The sequence below is a fragment of the Camelina sativa genome, chromosome 20, assembly GCF_030686135.1.
Source record: "Camelina sativa cultivar CO46 ecotype springtype chromosome 20, ASM3068613v1".
Taxonomy (NCBI): domain Eukaryota; kingdom Viridiplantae; phylum Streptophyta; class Magnoliopsida; order Brassicales; family Brassicaceae; genus Camelina; species Camelina sativa.
This window is the reverse complement of record NC_141899.1, coordinates 33,272,416-33,287,187: the sequence shown is the minus strand read 5'-3', so window position 1 is coordinate 33,287,187 and position 14,772 is coordinate 33,272,416. Positions and strand designations below refer to the sequence as shown.

Below are 14,772 nucleotides of genomic sequence, written 5' to 3'. Positions count from 1 at the left end.
AAATTAATACCTGAATTTCATTATATTCAGTTGTGTAGATCCACAATTATGATCAATGATCATCCATGAATTCAACTGAAACAAAAAAATATGTATTAGGTTACATATAAAATTTTATTTCAAATTACTAAACTACAAAACAAAATATAGAAAATAATACAACCTATAATTTTTAAAGATGGAGAATCCATAGACAAAGTCTATGATTGCTTGATCTTGCTTTCCAAACAACCACTACAAAAAAAAAAAAAAAAACATAAAAATTAGTATCAGATGAATTATATAAAATTGTCAAAAGTTGTCTTTGCTCATTTTCTTGTAGAATAAAAAATCATGGAATAAAAATATGATCATGTTTAACCAAGAGAATAAAATTGAATAACAATCACCACTATATAAAAAAAAATACAATTCTTAAAAATACTTTACCGATTTGATTTTTTTGCTTGCTTCATCAACTTGTTCGTCCAATCTTGTTTTTGATATACAAAAAACCATCCATGGTCCATGGCAGGTACACCTAAAACACAGCCAAACAGTACAAAATGAGTAAAACTTTTGATATGATTCAACATAATAATTAAAAATTATAGCAGCATAAAATTAATCATGCAAAGCACCAAAGCATATGGATAGTACATCAACATGAAAAAAAAAAATCAAAATCACATAATAGTAAAGTTGATTCATTAGAACCAAAATAATACAAAAGAAACATTATAATCTCAAAATATATGTTTAGCTTAATGAATCCGACTTCTACTGTTTTGGCTGAGCCTCTATATATATATAGCTTAGAAGGAAAATCATCATAATTATCTTTACTATTTTAATATTTAAAAAAAATAGAAATTTTTCACATAATAGTAAAGTTGATTCATTAGAACCAAAATAATACAAAAGAAACATTATAATCTCAAAATATATGTTTAGCTTAATGAATCCGACTTCTACTGTTTTGGCTGAGCCTCTATATATATATAGCTTAGAAGGAAAATCGTCATAATTATCTTTACTATTTTAATATTTTAAAAAAATAGAAATTTTCTTTAAACAAATATTTGTAATATATTCTAATATTTATCTTCCATTTTTTTTAAAGAGATATTGTGTAAATATATTAGATTTCCGATTTTGTAAAACAAAATTCGTTTTTTTTTTTTAATTTTCGTTTTTTTTTTTTTTTTTTTTAAATTAAGACTTAAAAAAGGGTAAAAAGGTCCAGTTTTGAATCTCATTAATGGCAAATTAGTAATCTTGAGTCTGAGGATGGTGCGTTTCAGCAACCTAAATAGAGAGTAAAAGCTTCTCCGAAATATTTTTAAGGGTATTTTTCATTAAGGGCAAAAGAGGTCAATTTTTGTGAGATTGGCTGTGAGCTCTCTCGACTTCTCCTTTAATATATTAGATTTTGTAACAGAAGTATAAGTATATATAACTAATTATAACCTCTTTTTATCAGTCAATAGTTAAAGTCGTTTCCACAAATTTATAATGGAGAGGATAGTATAAAAACAAGAATACGATTCACCTATTCATATATTGAAGTTTTAAAATAGAAACGGGTGCATAATAAGGGATCCCAGGTGAAACATATGGACCCATGTCCGTGAGTGGACTATTTCTATCTTTTGAACTGTTGATATATAGTGGATGCAGCCTAAAAGCATGTAGAGATAATAGATATTGCCCCCACTTATGATCTTTGTTTACGTATCTTGTTCAAGGGGTTCTATTCATCGGATTCTGATTTTCCGATCACGCAATCAGACTTGTCAAGCGTACGTGACTATGGTTCGATGCCCTTATAAGATGCCGGACCTTTACATATATTTTATTTTACTAGACAGGACCGTCCGATATACGGATTAAAAGTTTTATAAATTAAATAAATTTAACAAAAATATATTCAAATTTGATTGTACGTTATTTATAAATTTTATTTTTGTTATAATACACTGGTTTATACCTATTTACAAATATTTTATGTATGTTACTATTAAAAGTGTATTCTTTTACATCTAAATATATTTTATATTACAAATATATTTTTTATCACCTCTTAGAAAATATCCATATGAATACATTAAGACAACTATTTTACTTTTACTTCTGTATAGTCTTTTAATTATTAAAATTATTGGCTTAAAAAACATTTTGAATAAAAAATATATTACATAATATACTAATCAATGATATATCATCACAATAATGTATGACCACCATGGAGAAAACTTCGGCTCCACCCTCATCTCTTATGGAAAGAACCTTGCGTCCAACCTCCTCCACCATGGAGAGAACCTTGGCTCCGCCTTCCTCCCTTGAGGAGATAACCTTGCGTCCAACCTCCTCCACCTTCTCTCTCGGGGAGATAACCTTGTATCCAATCTTCTCCACCATAGAGAGAACCTCGGCTCTGTCCTCCTCCTGTGTAGAGAGAACATGTTCACGTCTTTTTGCTATCTCAAAATGGCTTGCTCCGACAACCAATGAAAGTAAAAATCTTTTTCTAACGTCACAAAATCTTTTGATAGTAACTAATGTTAAATTTTCCAATATATTCGTGGAAGTGTCTTTGAGACACCATGATGTAGCATTTGTCTCTGTAACGCCTCAACTGCCACCTTGCTTAATGAGCCTATGTCCACTCTCAGTCCATGGACCGACCTTCCTAAGTGGGCCCTACATATATTCCTGTCTCATGGACCCATCCATATTCGATGGCCATTTTGTTACGTCTGGGAGGCTTTAAAAACTTGTTTATCGACCCTACAAATCAACAAATGATATTTTCCTGTGTTTTGTCCTCACTCGCACAGTTCCGACAATTACTTCCAAGAAGTCACCCATCATGAAGTTCTCTCAGGACCCTTGACCGGAAAAATAAGTGCATTTTGGTGAAATATGTGGCCCAAATTAATTCTTTTAAACATTTCCGCAAACCAGGGTGTCACTGTCTATTTGTTATAAGCTGGTGAAATATGTGCTCCTATGGATCTATCAACAACTATCTATGTTTTTCTAATCTCTTTATCTATATTTGTTATAAGCTTGTGTTTGATTAGCCTATTTTATATATCCATTAGGTTGATGAGCTTCTACTTGTTATCTTCCTGGGATTGAATAAATAATGGTACCAATTATGTTTGCAAACAAAAAAAAAGGATTTACGACCAACCAATCAAGGTTCAGAAATTAGAAGAAAATTAATTTGACATAATTAAAGAAACAATAGAAAATTATAACCACGGTAATATATGAATCCCAAATAATTCAGAGATGAAAATATAAATTAAATAAAACAATCTAAAAATACTACAATAAATTTTAAAATACATTATTAGGAAAAGAAGACGCATATATTAAACTTTTTTTGGGTGAATATATTAATCTTACATATTCACAACTGAAAAATGGAGAAAGTAGGAGAAAATTTTGGTTTAAAAAAAATAAGAAAAATTTACCTTCCCGTTTAAAAGTTTTTCCAATTAAACAAAATTGAAAGCAGTGTTTTTGAATAAATTATTTAAATATGAGACGATCTATGTTTATATAGAAGTGAGTTTTTACAAAATTTAGAAATTAATAATTAACTGTATATTTTTCTTAATCCTTTTTTCTATTTTTTGTAGAATTAATAACTTAAAATTAAAAATAAGTAAATAATATTATAATTTTGAAATTTATGAATATATATATAATCTCCATATAATTATTTAAATTTTTTGTATTTTTTAATAAATTCTGTTATTTTTGATAATTATCTTTTTATTTTTGTTGTGATCAAATTTCTTTTATTAAATATTAACTTTTATATATGTTAAAATCTGAAATTAATAACTTGACACATGTCAAAATCTTGCTAATGGCTAACTTTCAAAATCCAACTTTATATAATAAAATTATTTTCTCTGTTTTTGTTTTTGGAGCGGCCAATAGAAATTCGTAAGTCACATTGTGCGTCGTTCACTTTAGAGTTTAGACTACTATATGCTTAAATAATCATTCATATTGAGAAACAAGAATAATATATGTTTCTTTATATAGACTTTACGAATGATGTACCTTTGATTATTTCTGAGGCGCCTACTTCGTCGAGTTAATTGTCTTTGCTTCTATGATATGGCGACGATATGACTATAACGAAAAAAAAAAAAGATTTATCGTATAAATAATTATTAGAAAAAAGAAGAAAAAAACTAGTCATATACATTTATTTGGTCCTTGGCATTTTTGGAAACTGTTTCAATATAAAATTAGCCATACTAGTTTTTTTTTTTTCAGCCATACTATTTATTTAGTATTACTAAAATTGAATATCGTTTGGGAGCTTAAAAACATTTAGGTTTTATCATCACAAGTTTGATTGATAACCCCAAGAAAAGTAAAGAATGAGACGTTCATTTCTATAATCAGGCATGATTGTAAATTGTACATGTATCTCTATATTTCAAAAACTAGAAAGTAGTACAGTAATTAATTAAGAGGAATTGCATTGTTATTGTATAACCAACAAAAAAAATTATAATTCGAAAACGGGATTCCATTCAAAAACTAACTACTTTTCACTTGATTCATTTGGTTTAAACCAGTTCCGGTACAACGGAGTTAAGGGTAAGCTTTACTAACGCATCAGTTTTCTGATTACAACTACAAAATACAAAAAAAGAAGCTACTTCAAAAACTAACTACTCTAACCATTAAAAGATGATATACAATATATAAACTATAATATATATTATTTTAACTTTGCCACAACCTCAACCTTTACTTCTTTGCCACCACCACCACTTTTGCCCATTGCCACCATCACCTCTAGGATTCACATTGTATTATCCTCTAAAGTTTAGTTTTCCTCTACCAATCACCACCGCCAACCATCGGCCGTCACCTCCGGTGACCGTCGGCCACCTCCGACCTCCGTGACCGTTGGCCACCTCCACCTCCAGTAACCGCCGATCACCTCCAACCTCCGACAAATTCCGGCCACCTCAGACCACCGGCGAACTCCGGCCATCTACAACCTCCGGCAAACTCTGGTCATCTCCGACCTCCAGCGAACTCCGGCGAACTCCAGCGAACTCTGGTGACATCCGAACTCCGACTAAATCCGGTCACCTCCGACCTCCAAGAACTCCGGCTATCACCGGCCGCCGGCTACCACCAGCCACCACCTACCAAGTAACCAGAACACCAAAACGGTAATTCTATCTACCTCTCATCCTATTCTTCTAATTTTTTTAATTAATATGTTATATTCTTTATTAAATTTGTGAATATGGTTATTCAGCAAATTGACCCATTAATTAAGTTGTTTTTTCTTTGTCAAAGTTATATTTAAAAAACTGATTTAAATATTGTTCTATTTTCAAAATTAAACTCCCTAACGATTATAAAACGATAATTTCAAACATCATAAGTTCATAATATTCATACCATGTTTCTCTCTTTGAATCTCCCACTATATATATCTTATTATATAAAGTTCGGTTCTCAAAGTTAGTAACTCACCAGATCGTGACACGTGTTATATTTTACAATCAGAGATCAAAGTTAAAAACTCACCAAATCATGACATGTGTCAGTTTTAACAATTAAATATCCAAGTTAGTAACTCATCAGATCGTGACACGTGTCAATTTTAACGATCATAAATCACATATTAAAGTTAGTAACTCATCAGATCATGACACATGTCAATTTTAACGATCATAAATCACATATTAAAGTTAGTAACTCATCAGATCGTGACACGTGTCAATTTTAACGATCTGAAATCACAGTTTTCAAGCTTGGTAAAACGATGCATAAGATAATTGTAATCTTATTATATTAAAAAAAAAAATTGTTAATCCTAAAAGGAAAAGGATTGTAAATACACACCTCTATATAAGCAAAGAGATGATGGCATAATTTTCACCAAACAAAATAATTTTGACTAGGTTTTTTTTTTTTTGGGAAAATTTTATTCTTTGTTTTTTATTAACATTTTGTTTGACACATCATTGTTCTTGAACAAGTCTCGGAGGCAATTTGTTTGTTGTCTAATCGAAGCAACTATATAAAAAGTTTTCTAGATATTACCACGTGTTTTCGTCGTCGTTTCTTTGAATTTTATTTCTTTTCTCAATTTCATAATGCATACTATGCAATCTTTGACTTTGAAGTGTTAACAAAGTTTCTTATGCATAATAACTAAGGTTTTTGGGATTAACAAATTTCTCAAGGTGTTATTATTATTTCTATTAATTTGCAGGACATGTAGCATAAAAAAAATATGAATACACAAATGCAAGATAACAACAGAGATTATATAACACTAGATCAACTAAACAGAAAGCGTTCTTATCGTCGAACGATAGTACGTCTTACAAGAAAGTGGGAAGCAAGAAATATTTATAAAAAAACAATGAGCTCATTGGAATAAATTTTCTCATAAAATAGAAAAGGGAATAAGGAAAATATACAGAAAATTAATAATTTTAAAAAATGTAAATACTCACTTCTATATAAACATAGAACGTCTCATATTATTCATCTAACATAATAATTATTCATAAATATTTCTTTCAACTTTGTTCTATTGGTCAAACTTTTTTAATGGGAAGACAAATTTCCTTATTTTTTTAAACCAAAATATACTCCTACTTTCTACTTTTTCAGTTTGGAATAGGTAAGATTAAATGTTAACCAAAAGAAAAATGGAAGATTAGTATATGCATCTTATTTTTCTGATACTATATTTTAAAATTTATTGTAGTAGTTTTAGATTGTTTTATTTAATTTATATTTTCATCTTTGAATTATTTGAAATTCATATATTACGTGCTTATAATTTTTATTATTTCATTAATTATGTCAAATTAATTTTTTTTCTAATTTCCCAACCTTGATTGGTTGGTCATAGACCTTTTTGCTGTGAAAACATAATTGTTACCATTCGTTCAATCTCAAAAGAAGATAAAGAGGAGAATGTCATCAACCTAATGGTTGGATAAAATAGGCTAATCAAACACAAACCTACAACAAATATAGATAGATTAGAAATACATAAATTGTTGTTGACAGATCTATAGGAGCTTGAAGACAGAGGCTACATCATGGTTTGTCAAAGAAACTTCCATGAATACATTGGGAAATTTAACATTAGTTACTATCAAAAGATTTTGTGACGTTGGAAAAGAGTCTTTAGTTTCATTGGTTGTTGGAGCAAGCCACTTAGAGATGGCTAAAAGACGTGAACCTGTTCTCTCCACACAGGAAGAGGGCAGAGCCGAGATTCTCTCTTTGGTGGAGGAGGTTGGACGCAAGGTTATCTCCCCAAAGGAGGAAGGCAGAGCAAAGGTTCTCTCTATGGTGGAGGAGGTTGGACGCAAGGTTCTCTCCATAAAGAAGGAGGACAGAACTGAGGTTTTCTCTATGGTTAGTCATACACTATTGTGATGTAATTTATTTTTTATTCCAATTTTTTTTTGAGTCAACAATTTTAATGAGTAAAGAAACTATGCAAAAGTGAAAGTAAAGAGACATATAATAGTTGACTTAATTTGTTCATGTAGCCATTTTCTACGTGGTAAATAATATATTTGTAACATACAATATACCTAGGTGTAAAAAATACACTTTTAATGATAAGATGCATAAAAGATTTGTATATAGATATAAATCAGTGTATTATAGCAAAAAAAAGTTTCTAAATAATATACAATAAATTTTAATATTTTTTTATTAAATTTTATTTTATTTACAAAACTTTAAACTCGCACATCGGACGGGTCCTTATGTAGTGATGTATATATTATCAGTATTGATTTGACAAACCAACATTTATGCACCTATATATAGTTCCATTATATTATTAATAGAATTTTTACTGTACTTGTTAAATATACTCACATATAGATCCTATTTTATAAAACTAGACACGTTTCATCAGATTCCTATGCGTAATTTTTTTTAATTAACTATATTACAATGCATATTAATTTTTACGATTAGATTTTGACACGATAAAGCTGGATGCATTCCAACCTAACACATTAATTTTGATTAGATTTCACGGTAAAGTTTGATGTTTCAATATAGAATCTAACACGCAAAAAATTATGATTAATTAGATTACGACATTTGTCAATTAACTAATTAAAATTTTAAGACGTTTTCAAATAAAAAATAAATAAATAAATAAGTAAAATCTTCATTTTAGAAATTATATATCCATATATTTCGAATTATTGTTCATTGCAATATTCCCTCGATAGTTTTTTTCCAAGATTTCTCGTTCTCTTCCTTCATTGTAACTTTACTCCAAACTGATTACATTTTCCTTACTCTAACACCATGTCCTCTCACAATCCACCAGATCAACCTTCTTCCTTTTCTAACTTCAGTCACCACCACACACCTCAACCGCTTCCACCACAACTTAGCCGCTACGAATCACAGAAACGTCGTGACTGGAATACATTCTTACAATACCTTAAAACCCTAAATCCACCCGTGACAATCTCTCAATTCGACCACACACATATCCTAAGCTTCCTCAAATATTTAGACCAATTTGGGAAAACTAAAGCCCATAACCAAGTTTGTGTCTTTTTTGGACAACCTGATCCACCGTCGCCTTGCACATGTCCTCTCAAGCAAGCTTGGGGAAGCTTAGATTCTTTGGTCGGTCAGTTGAGAGCTGCTTATGAAGAACACGGTGGTAGATCATCCGATAATAACCGGTTTGGAAATTCATATGAGGGAAGTGAGACAGTTTCAAGCTAAGGCTCGTGTGGAATCCCATATAGTAAGAAAAAGAGACTGAAGACCAAAAACGACGTTGTACGAAAGAAAGATATATCAAACTCTTCGGGTCACAATCATAGTCGTAATTAGTCTACTTGAAATCATATAGATTTTTATTTATTTTTTTAAATCATATAGATTTTCAATATAAGGTGATCAATTTTTTATTATAATTTCTCCTTCTTTGATTCACATTATTAGATTTCACTCAATCATTAGACTTCAATTCTATAATGAAAACAAAAATTAAGAAATTTACTCAGTCCAGTTGTTTATAAAACCCCTAATGGTGATTAATGTGATAATACTTGCTTTTCCTCTGTTGTCATTTTAATTAAAACGAAAAATCGATAACTATACGTCTATACTTAATTAAATTATCAGTGATATTTAAAGATGGCTTGATTAGTTAATGAGCATTCGTTATGTAATAGTAAGAATTCTTAAATGATATACGTAACGTCTGAAAACTATCAATCCTAGATAGGATTTTGAAAACTTTAGTAGAAGAGTTTGGTCATGTTTCTGCGAATAGTATGCGTTAGTTATCAGTTCTAATGTTTTTGTAATATTTTGTGTTTTGTTTTTGAAGATATATAGAGAGTATTAAGAGGACTAAAAGAGAGGGAAGATGAACTCGATCAGAACTGGGACACATCCTCCAATTTTTTGGACACCTCCTCCAACTCGATCAAAATAATTTAATTTTGAGTCTAGTTCTATACTTACTATATATGTAATGAACTATTGATGTAAGGCCAAATATATATGGGCCGAGCTCTTCTATCCCATATATAATCTGTAGATCGCAACCGCTAATAAAATAAGCTAAACCGGTAATAAAAATTCATATTTGGAAAAGTCTTCTCGAAACCAAATTAATTTCTTGTTCTGATCGCTATTAAGTGAACTCATAAACGGATCCTTGTTCAGTTTTTGGATAATGTTTTTGTTTTATTTTTTCGATTCAAAACTCAAAATCATCAGATATTTGAGAATGTGGGATTGTGATTGAGTTTTAGGTTCTCTTGTCAGTCTATATCTAAGTTTCAGTCTCGATGACTTCAAAATAAAATTTAAATTTGGAGTGGACAACAAAAATAATTGGTTGTTTGCAAACCTTAGGTGTTAGAAAAAAACTATAATAACCGGAATTACATTCTGGTTAAGGTTTTATATCGGTTCCGGTTCATTATCGGCTATCCTCAAGGTAAAGAGTGATACTATAAAGTTTGGCATATATGGATCTATAACTTTTAGCTCATTTGGCCTGTTTCTAAACTTACCGTTTTAGACTACGCCTATGTTTTTTTTTGTTTTTTTTCTCGTCAATTTTTTTTCTCTGTAATCAATAATTAATATCTATCATTTTCGCATATTTTTTAATAAAATTATAAAAAACAATAAGTAAAATAAAACCGAAAGCAGAACAAAATTACGACACAACACAAACATCTGTCAACTTTTTTTTCTTCCTTTTTAACATCTGTCAAACTATATGTTTATGGTTTCTTATACTACAAATATAAATGTGTGATTAATAAATGTGATTCGTGTGAACCAACGTGGAACAATTATTTGCCACTACTTTACTTTACCACATTCCATGTCATAACCTTCCAAACTTAACCGCAATAAATTCTTCATTACAATGACGTTATAACAGAGCAAATTGTTCCTTAAAATTTTTGGATACAACTATTACAATTGCTTGTCATATAAACATACACTTGCTGTCAATGTCATACGCTGTTTTTGTTAAAGAAAAAAATAGTACTTTGTTTTATGTGCATGTGTATTACACAATGTACGTAAACCAAGTATTTTACTCGAATGTTAAATGTCATATAGTTAGTTTATATAACTAAATTTTCTTATTCAAAGGTTTTCATAGTTTTTTTTTTTTTTTGGTATTAATGTGAAGTCATAAATTTAATATTTATTTCAGTCGGCCTTGTTCTAAAGATATTTTTCATATAAAATACTTGCCACTTTAGAAATATATGAAGACAACAACCACAACGGTCCGTAGAATAGGAAAATTGTAGAACACCAAACAAACAATAATGAAAACATCGTCTCAAGAACAGCATGTATGCGGTTCGACACTGGTACAAACTATCAATGCTCCATTACCTCTAGTATGGTCAGTCCTACGTCGTTTTGATAACCCGAAAACATATAAAATATTCGTGAAAACGTGCGCATTACGTTCCGGCGATGGAGGAGAAGGCTCTGTCCGTGAAGTCACGCTGGTTTCCGATCTACCGGCAAGTTTCAGCCTAGAAAGGCTAGATGAACTTGACGATGAGTCTCATGTGATGGTGATAAGCATTATTGGTGGTGATCATCGTTTGGTTAATTATCAGTCGAAAACGATGGCGTTTGTGGCGAAGGAGGAGGAAGACAAGACGGTGGTGGTGGAGAGTTATGTGGTGGATGTGCCGGATGGAAACACTGAGGAGGAAACGACGTTGTTTGCTGATACTATCGTTCGGTGTAACCTTAGGTCATTGGCTAAATTATCGGAGAAGATGATGGCTCACTTTTAGAGTTTGAACTTTAAAGAATTCAAAACTCTTATTTCATGAAGTTTTACATAGCAATTAGCCTTACTAGACGGGGAATAATGTAGGTATTTCTATAACCATGTATTTTATTGTATGTTCAAGTATCAGTCTATGTGTTTATATGTCTTGTGAAATAATTATATTTTTGAATATAAATAGAAAAAATGAATTTATCAAATAGTGAAATGAATGAAGACGATCTTCGACAATGTCCTGGCTTGACTAAGGGTGTAAGTGGTTGCACAGTTGAAAAGATTACAGAAGTTGAAAAAAATTATTCAACTAAGTTTCACCATTTGAATAGAAGAGGTTGAAAAAGTTGGAAAAAACAATTCAACCCATTCAACTTAAAAAGTTGAAAAATAAACTAATCCTACAGCAAATTTGTTCAACTTGTTCAACTACTATTTTGGAGATGAATGGGTTGGATAATGTTCAACCCAATTTTGTTCAGTTTAATATTTCTAACTCTTTCAATTTTATGCAACCATTTGCAGCCTAAATGGTCGGATGCTTGAGTTGAGTTTAGCAGCTTGACTAAGTGCGACGCCAAGAAGATTAGCACCTGAAAATGAAATACTACTGAGCATATTCGATTACTACTGATTCTTAATAATATGTGTTGGGCTATTCTAAATCTTTCATATTTTATATGCAAACAATCTACTTGGATATATTTATCGAAGTATCTAACTCTATTTTTTGTTCTTAAATTATCCGACAACTTGGTCAAAACTTGTTGTTAGAAACGTAGAATTGTTAATTATTAACCTATAATTTATTAGATGCGCCTCACATTATGTAATTAAAAACAATAATTTGAAAATCTTTTGGATGAAAAATGCATGCAGAAGATTATATAAGGTTTTTTTAAGTCAAACTAATTGGTTATATATTGTATTATTTTCCATCATAAACAATATTTTGTTTTAGATATGGGTTCGTAGCACTAGCAGAGTGTATAGTCATATAGAAAATCAGAACTGGTTCTTCTTCTTCTTCTTCTTCTATCTTCAAACTGCTCCAAGTTGAATCCTTAGACTCTAATTTATTGACTCAAAATCGTGAGAAATTTGAAAATGTGAGATTGCGATTCTGAGATTCTTTCAACAAGTCTTAATCAAAAGTTCAACATTAGAAAGAAAGAAAATGGTCCATATCAAAATATTAGGTGTTTGAAAGGAAACCCGAAACACAATTTGGTTTAGCTTATCTGTTTCCGGTTCAATTATCGTTACCGTCCTAAGAAAAGACAAAAGCGTGATGCTATTTTGGGTAAGGATCTTAAAATTGTAGGTTCCTTTGGCCTATTTCTTATTTATTTATTTTTGTTTATCCTTTTTGTCAACTATTTATTTATTAACAATATAAATGTGTGATAAACAAGTGTGGTTCGTATGAAAGAAATCGACTACGTGGATCCACTACAAGCCACTAGTTCTATCACAGTCCATGTCATAACCCTCCAAATTTAACCGCAATCCATTCTTCGTTACAATGACGTTACAAAACAAAGGTTCATCATGTTTACAATTTCTTGTTATATAAATATAATATAGGGGCAAATATAGATCAATACGTAGTCATCATATGCCACACTACAGCCTACACGGTTTGATATTTAATTAGTCTTTTTATTTGTAAAACTTTTGTTTTTATGTGCATATTACAATGTACTTAGACCAAATCCTTAACCTGAATTTTCTTTTTTCACATTTTATTTTATGCGTATCAATAAAAAAAAAACTTTACTTGGTATTACTTCAAGATTTCCCGGTAACACCAAAAAGGACAGCTCATATTATTTTTGTCGGCATTGTTCTAGATATTTCTCATATAAATACTCAAACAACAATGGAAGTTTCATTAAGATCTGAAGATATTATCATACAAGACAACGGTCGAAAAAAGTACACTTTCGTTTCATAACCAGAAAACACAAATGGGACCTTCTCAAGAATATCATAAGTGCGGTTCAACACTTGTACAAACTATAGATGCTCCATTATCCGTAGTTTGGTCAATACTACGTCGGTTTGATAACCCTCAAGCCTACAAACAATTCGTGAAAACGTGCAATCTAAGCTCCGGCGATGGAGGAGAAGGCTCCGTCCGTGAAGTGACGTTGGTTTCCGGGCTTCCGGCGGGGTTCAGCCAAGAAAGATTAGACGAACTTGACGATGAGTCTCATGTGATGGTGATTAGCATTATAGGTGGTGATCATCGGTTGGTTAATTACCGGTCCAAAACGATGGCCTTTGTGGCGGCAGAGGAAAAGGAGAAGACGGTGGTGGTGGAGAGTTATGTGGTGGATGTGCCGGACGGAAATAGTAATGAGGAAACGACGTCTTTTGCTGATACCATCGTTGGGTTTAATCTTAAGTCATTGGCTAAGCTCTCGGAAAAGATGGCGGCTCATCTAAAGTTGTAATTTTTAGAATATAGTGTTAGTATTTAAGTATTAAAATCAGGTTTAAGATAACAAGTTAATTTGGCAACTAGCAAGCAATAGTCATGTTCGATGGGAAATAAGTACGTATATGTCTAATATGTTTATTATATTTATGTATCGAGTATATGTTAGTTTACCTAGTATGTTACGTTTGTTCTTTTAATTCAATTTTTTATTCTGTTGCACGCAAACTTTTGTAATATCTTAAAGGGATTTGAAAACAAAAGGTACAAATACTATAATAACGCTAGTATGCAATTTTGGTATGGTAATAGATTCTTTGGTGGGCTCGGAGCTTTCGTATGAATGACAATGGATCGGATCTTCCACAATAGATATCTATGAGAAGTGTATCTCTAGTTAACTAGTTTTACCCTGTCCTTTTCACCTCCGCAGATTTAGGGTTTTTGTTTTCCGGTTGTCCAAACTTTGAAAGTCAATACATAAATGTAGAACGATTTGGCTTTTTCTTTCTTCTTCTTTTGGTCCACAAGAGTTCTCTTTTGTATATACTATATAGTACTATATTGTGTGGGTATGCCTCTACTTGTGCTAGAGATTACATTTAAGATTAGATCCATATTGTTATAAAATTAGTGTGAGTATACATCACCACAAATGTCTCTCCTCATGCAATTCATCACAACAAGTGTCTTCCTTCATGTATTGTATGTAACACTTGTTCACCACTTGTCACCAACCTATCTATACTTGTCTTTGTTTATTCCTATTATAAATATTATGTACAAGAGAAAGAGTAGTAAGAAGTCTTACTATTTTCTCTAAGTTTCTCTCTAGCTTCTCTCTAGCTTCTCTCTAAACTACATAGTACATACACTCATCTCTCGAGATCTCTTCTCTTTTGATTCTTCTCATAATAAACATCTTGTTACCTCCAAGCTTATAATATAGTTCACAACACGTTATCAGCACGATCAACGCTCGATCCGTAATCCG

At 31.1% G+C, this 14,772-nt stretch overlaps 1 protein-coding gene, 1 long non-coding RNA gene and 2 pseudogenes across 3 annotated transcripts; 3 read left to right on the top strand and 1 right to left on the bottom strand.

Moving 5' to 3' along the window:
• Positions 1-2,094: 2,094 nt before the first annotated feature.
• Positions 2,095-3,524, bottom strand: LOC147919786 (uncharacterized). The gene is made up of 2 exons (XR_015592480.1): positions 3,465-3,524; positions 2,095-2,427 (listed from the first exon to the last, which is right to left on the bottom strand). It is a non-coding gene; the product is annotated as an uncharacterized LOC147919786 (long non-coding RNA).
• Positions 3,525-8,319: 4,795 nt separating this feature from the next.
• LOC104772872 (protein LIGHT-DEPENDENT SHORT HYPOCOTYLS 9 pseudogene) lies at positions 8,320-8,883 on the top strand (annotated as a pseudogene).
• Positions 8,884-10,859: 1,976 nt separating this feature from the next.
• LOC104772871 (abscisic acid receptor PYL12) lies at positions 10,860-11,345 on the top strand. The gene has a single exon (XM_010497429.3). It carries the CDS (start codon positions 10,860-10,862, stop codon positions 11,343-11,345), a length of 486 nt encoding a protein of 161 aa, XP_010495731.1.
• A 1,904-nt stretch (positions 11,346-13,249) lies between these two features.
• On the top strand, positions 13,250-13,984 carry LOC104771828 (abscisic acid receptor PYL11 pseudogene; annotated as a pseudogene). Its single transcript, XR_015593705.1, has one exon. The product of XR_015593705.1 is annotated as an abscisic acid receptor PYL11 pseudogene (transcript).
• The last annotated feature ends 788 nt before the right edge of the window (positions 13,985-14,772 follow it).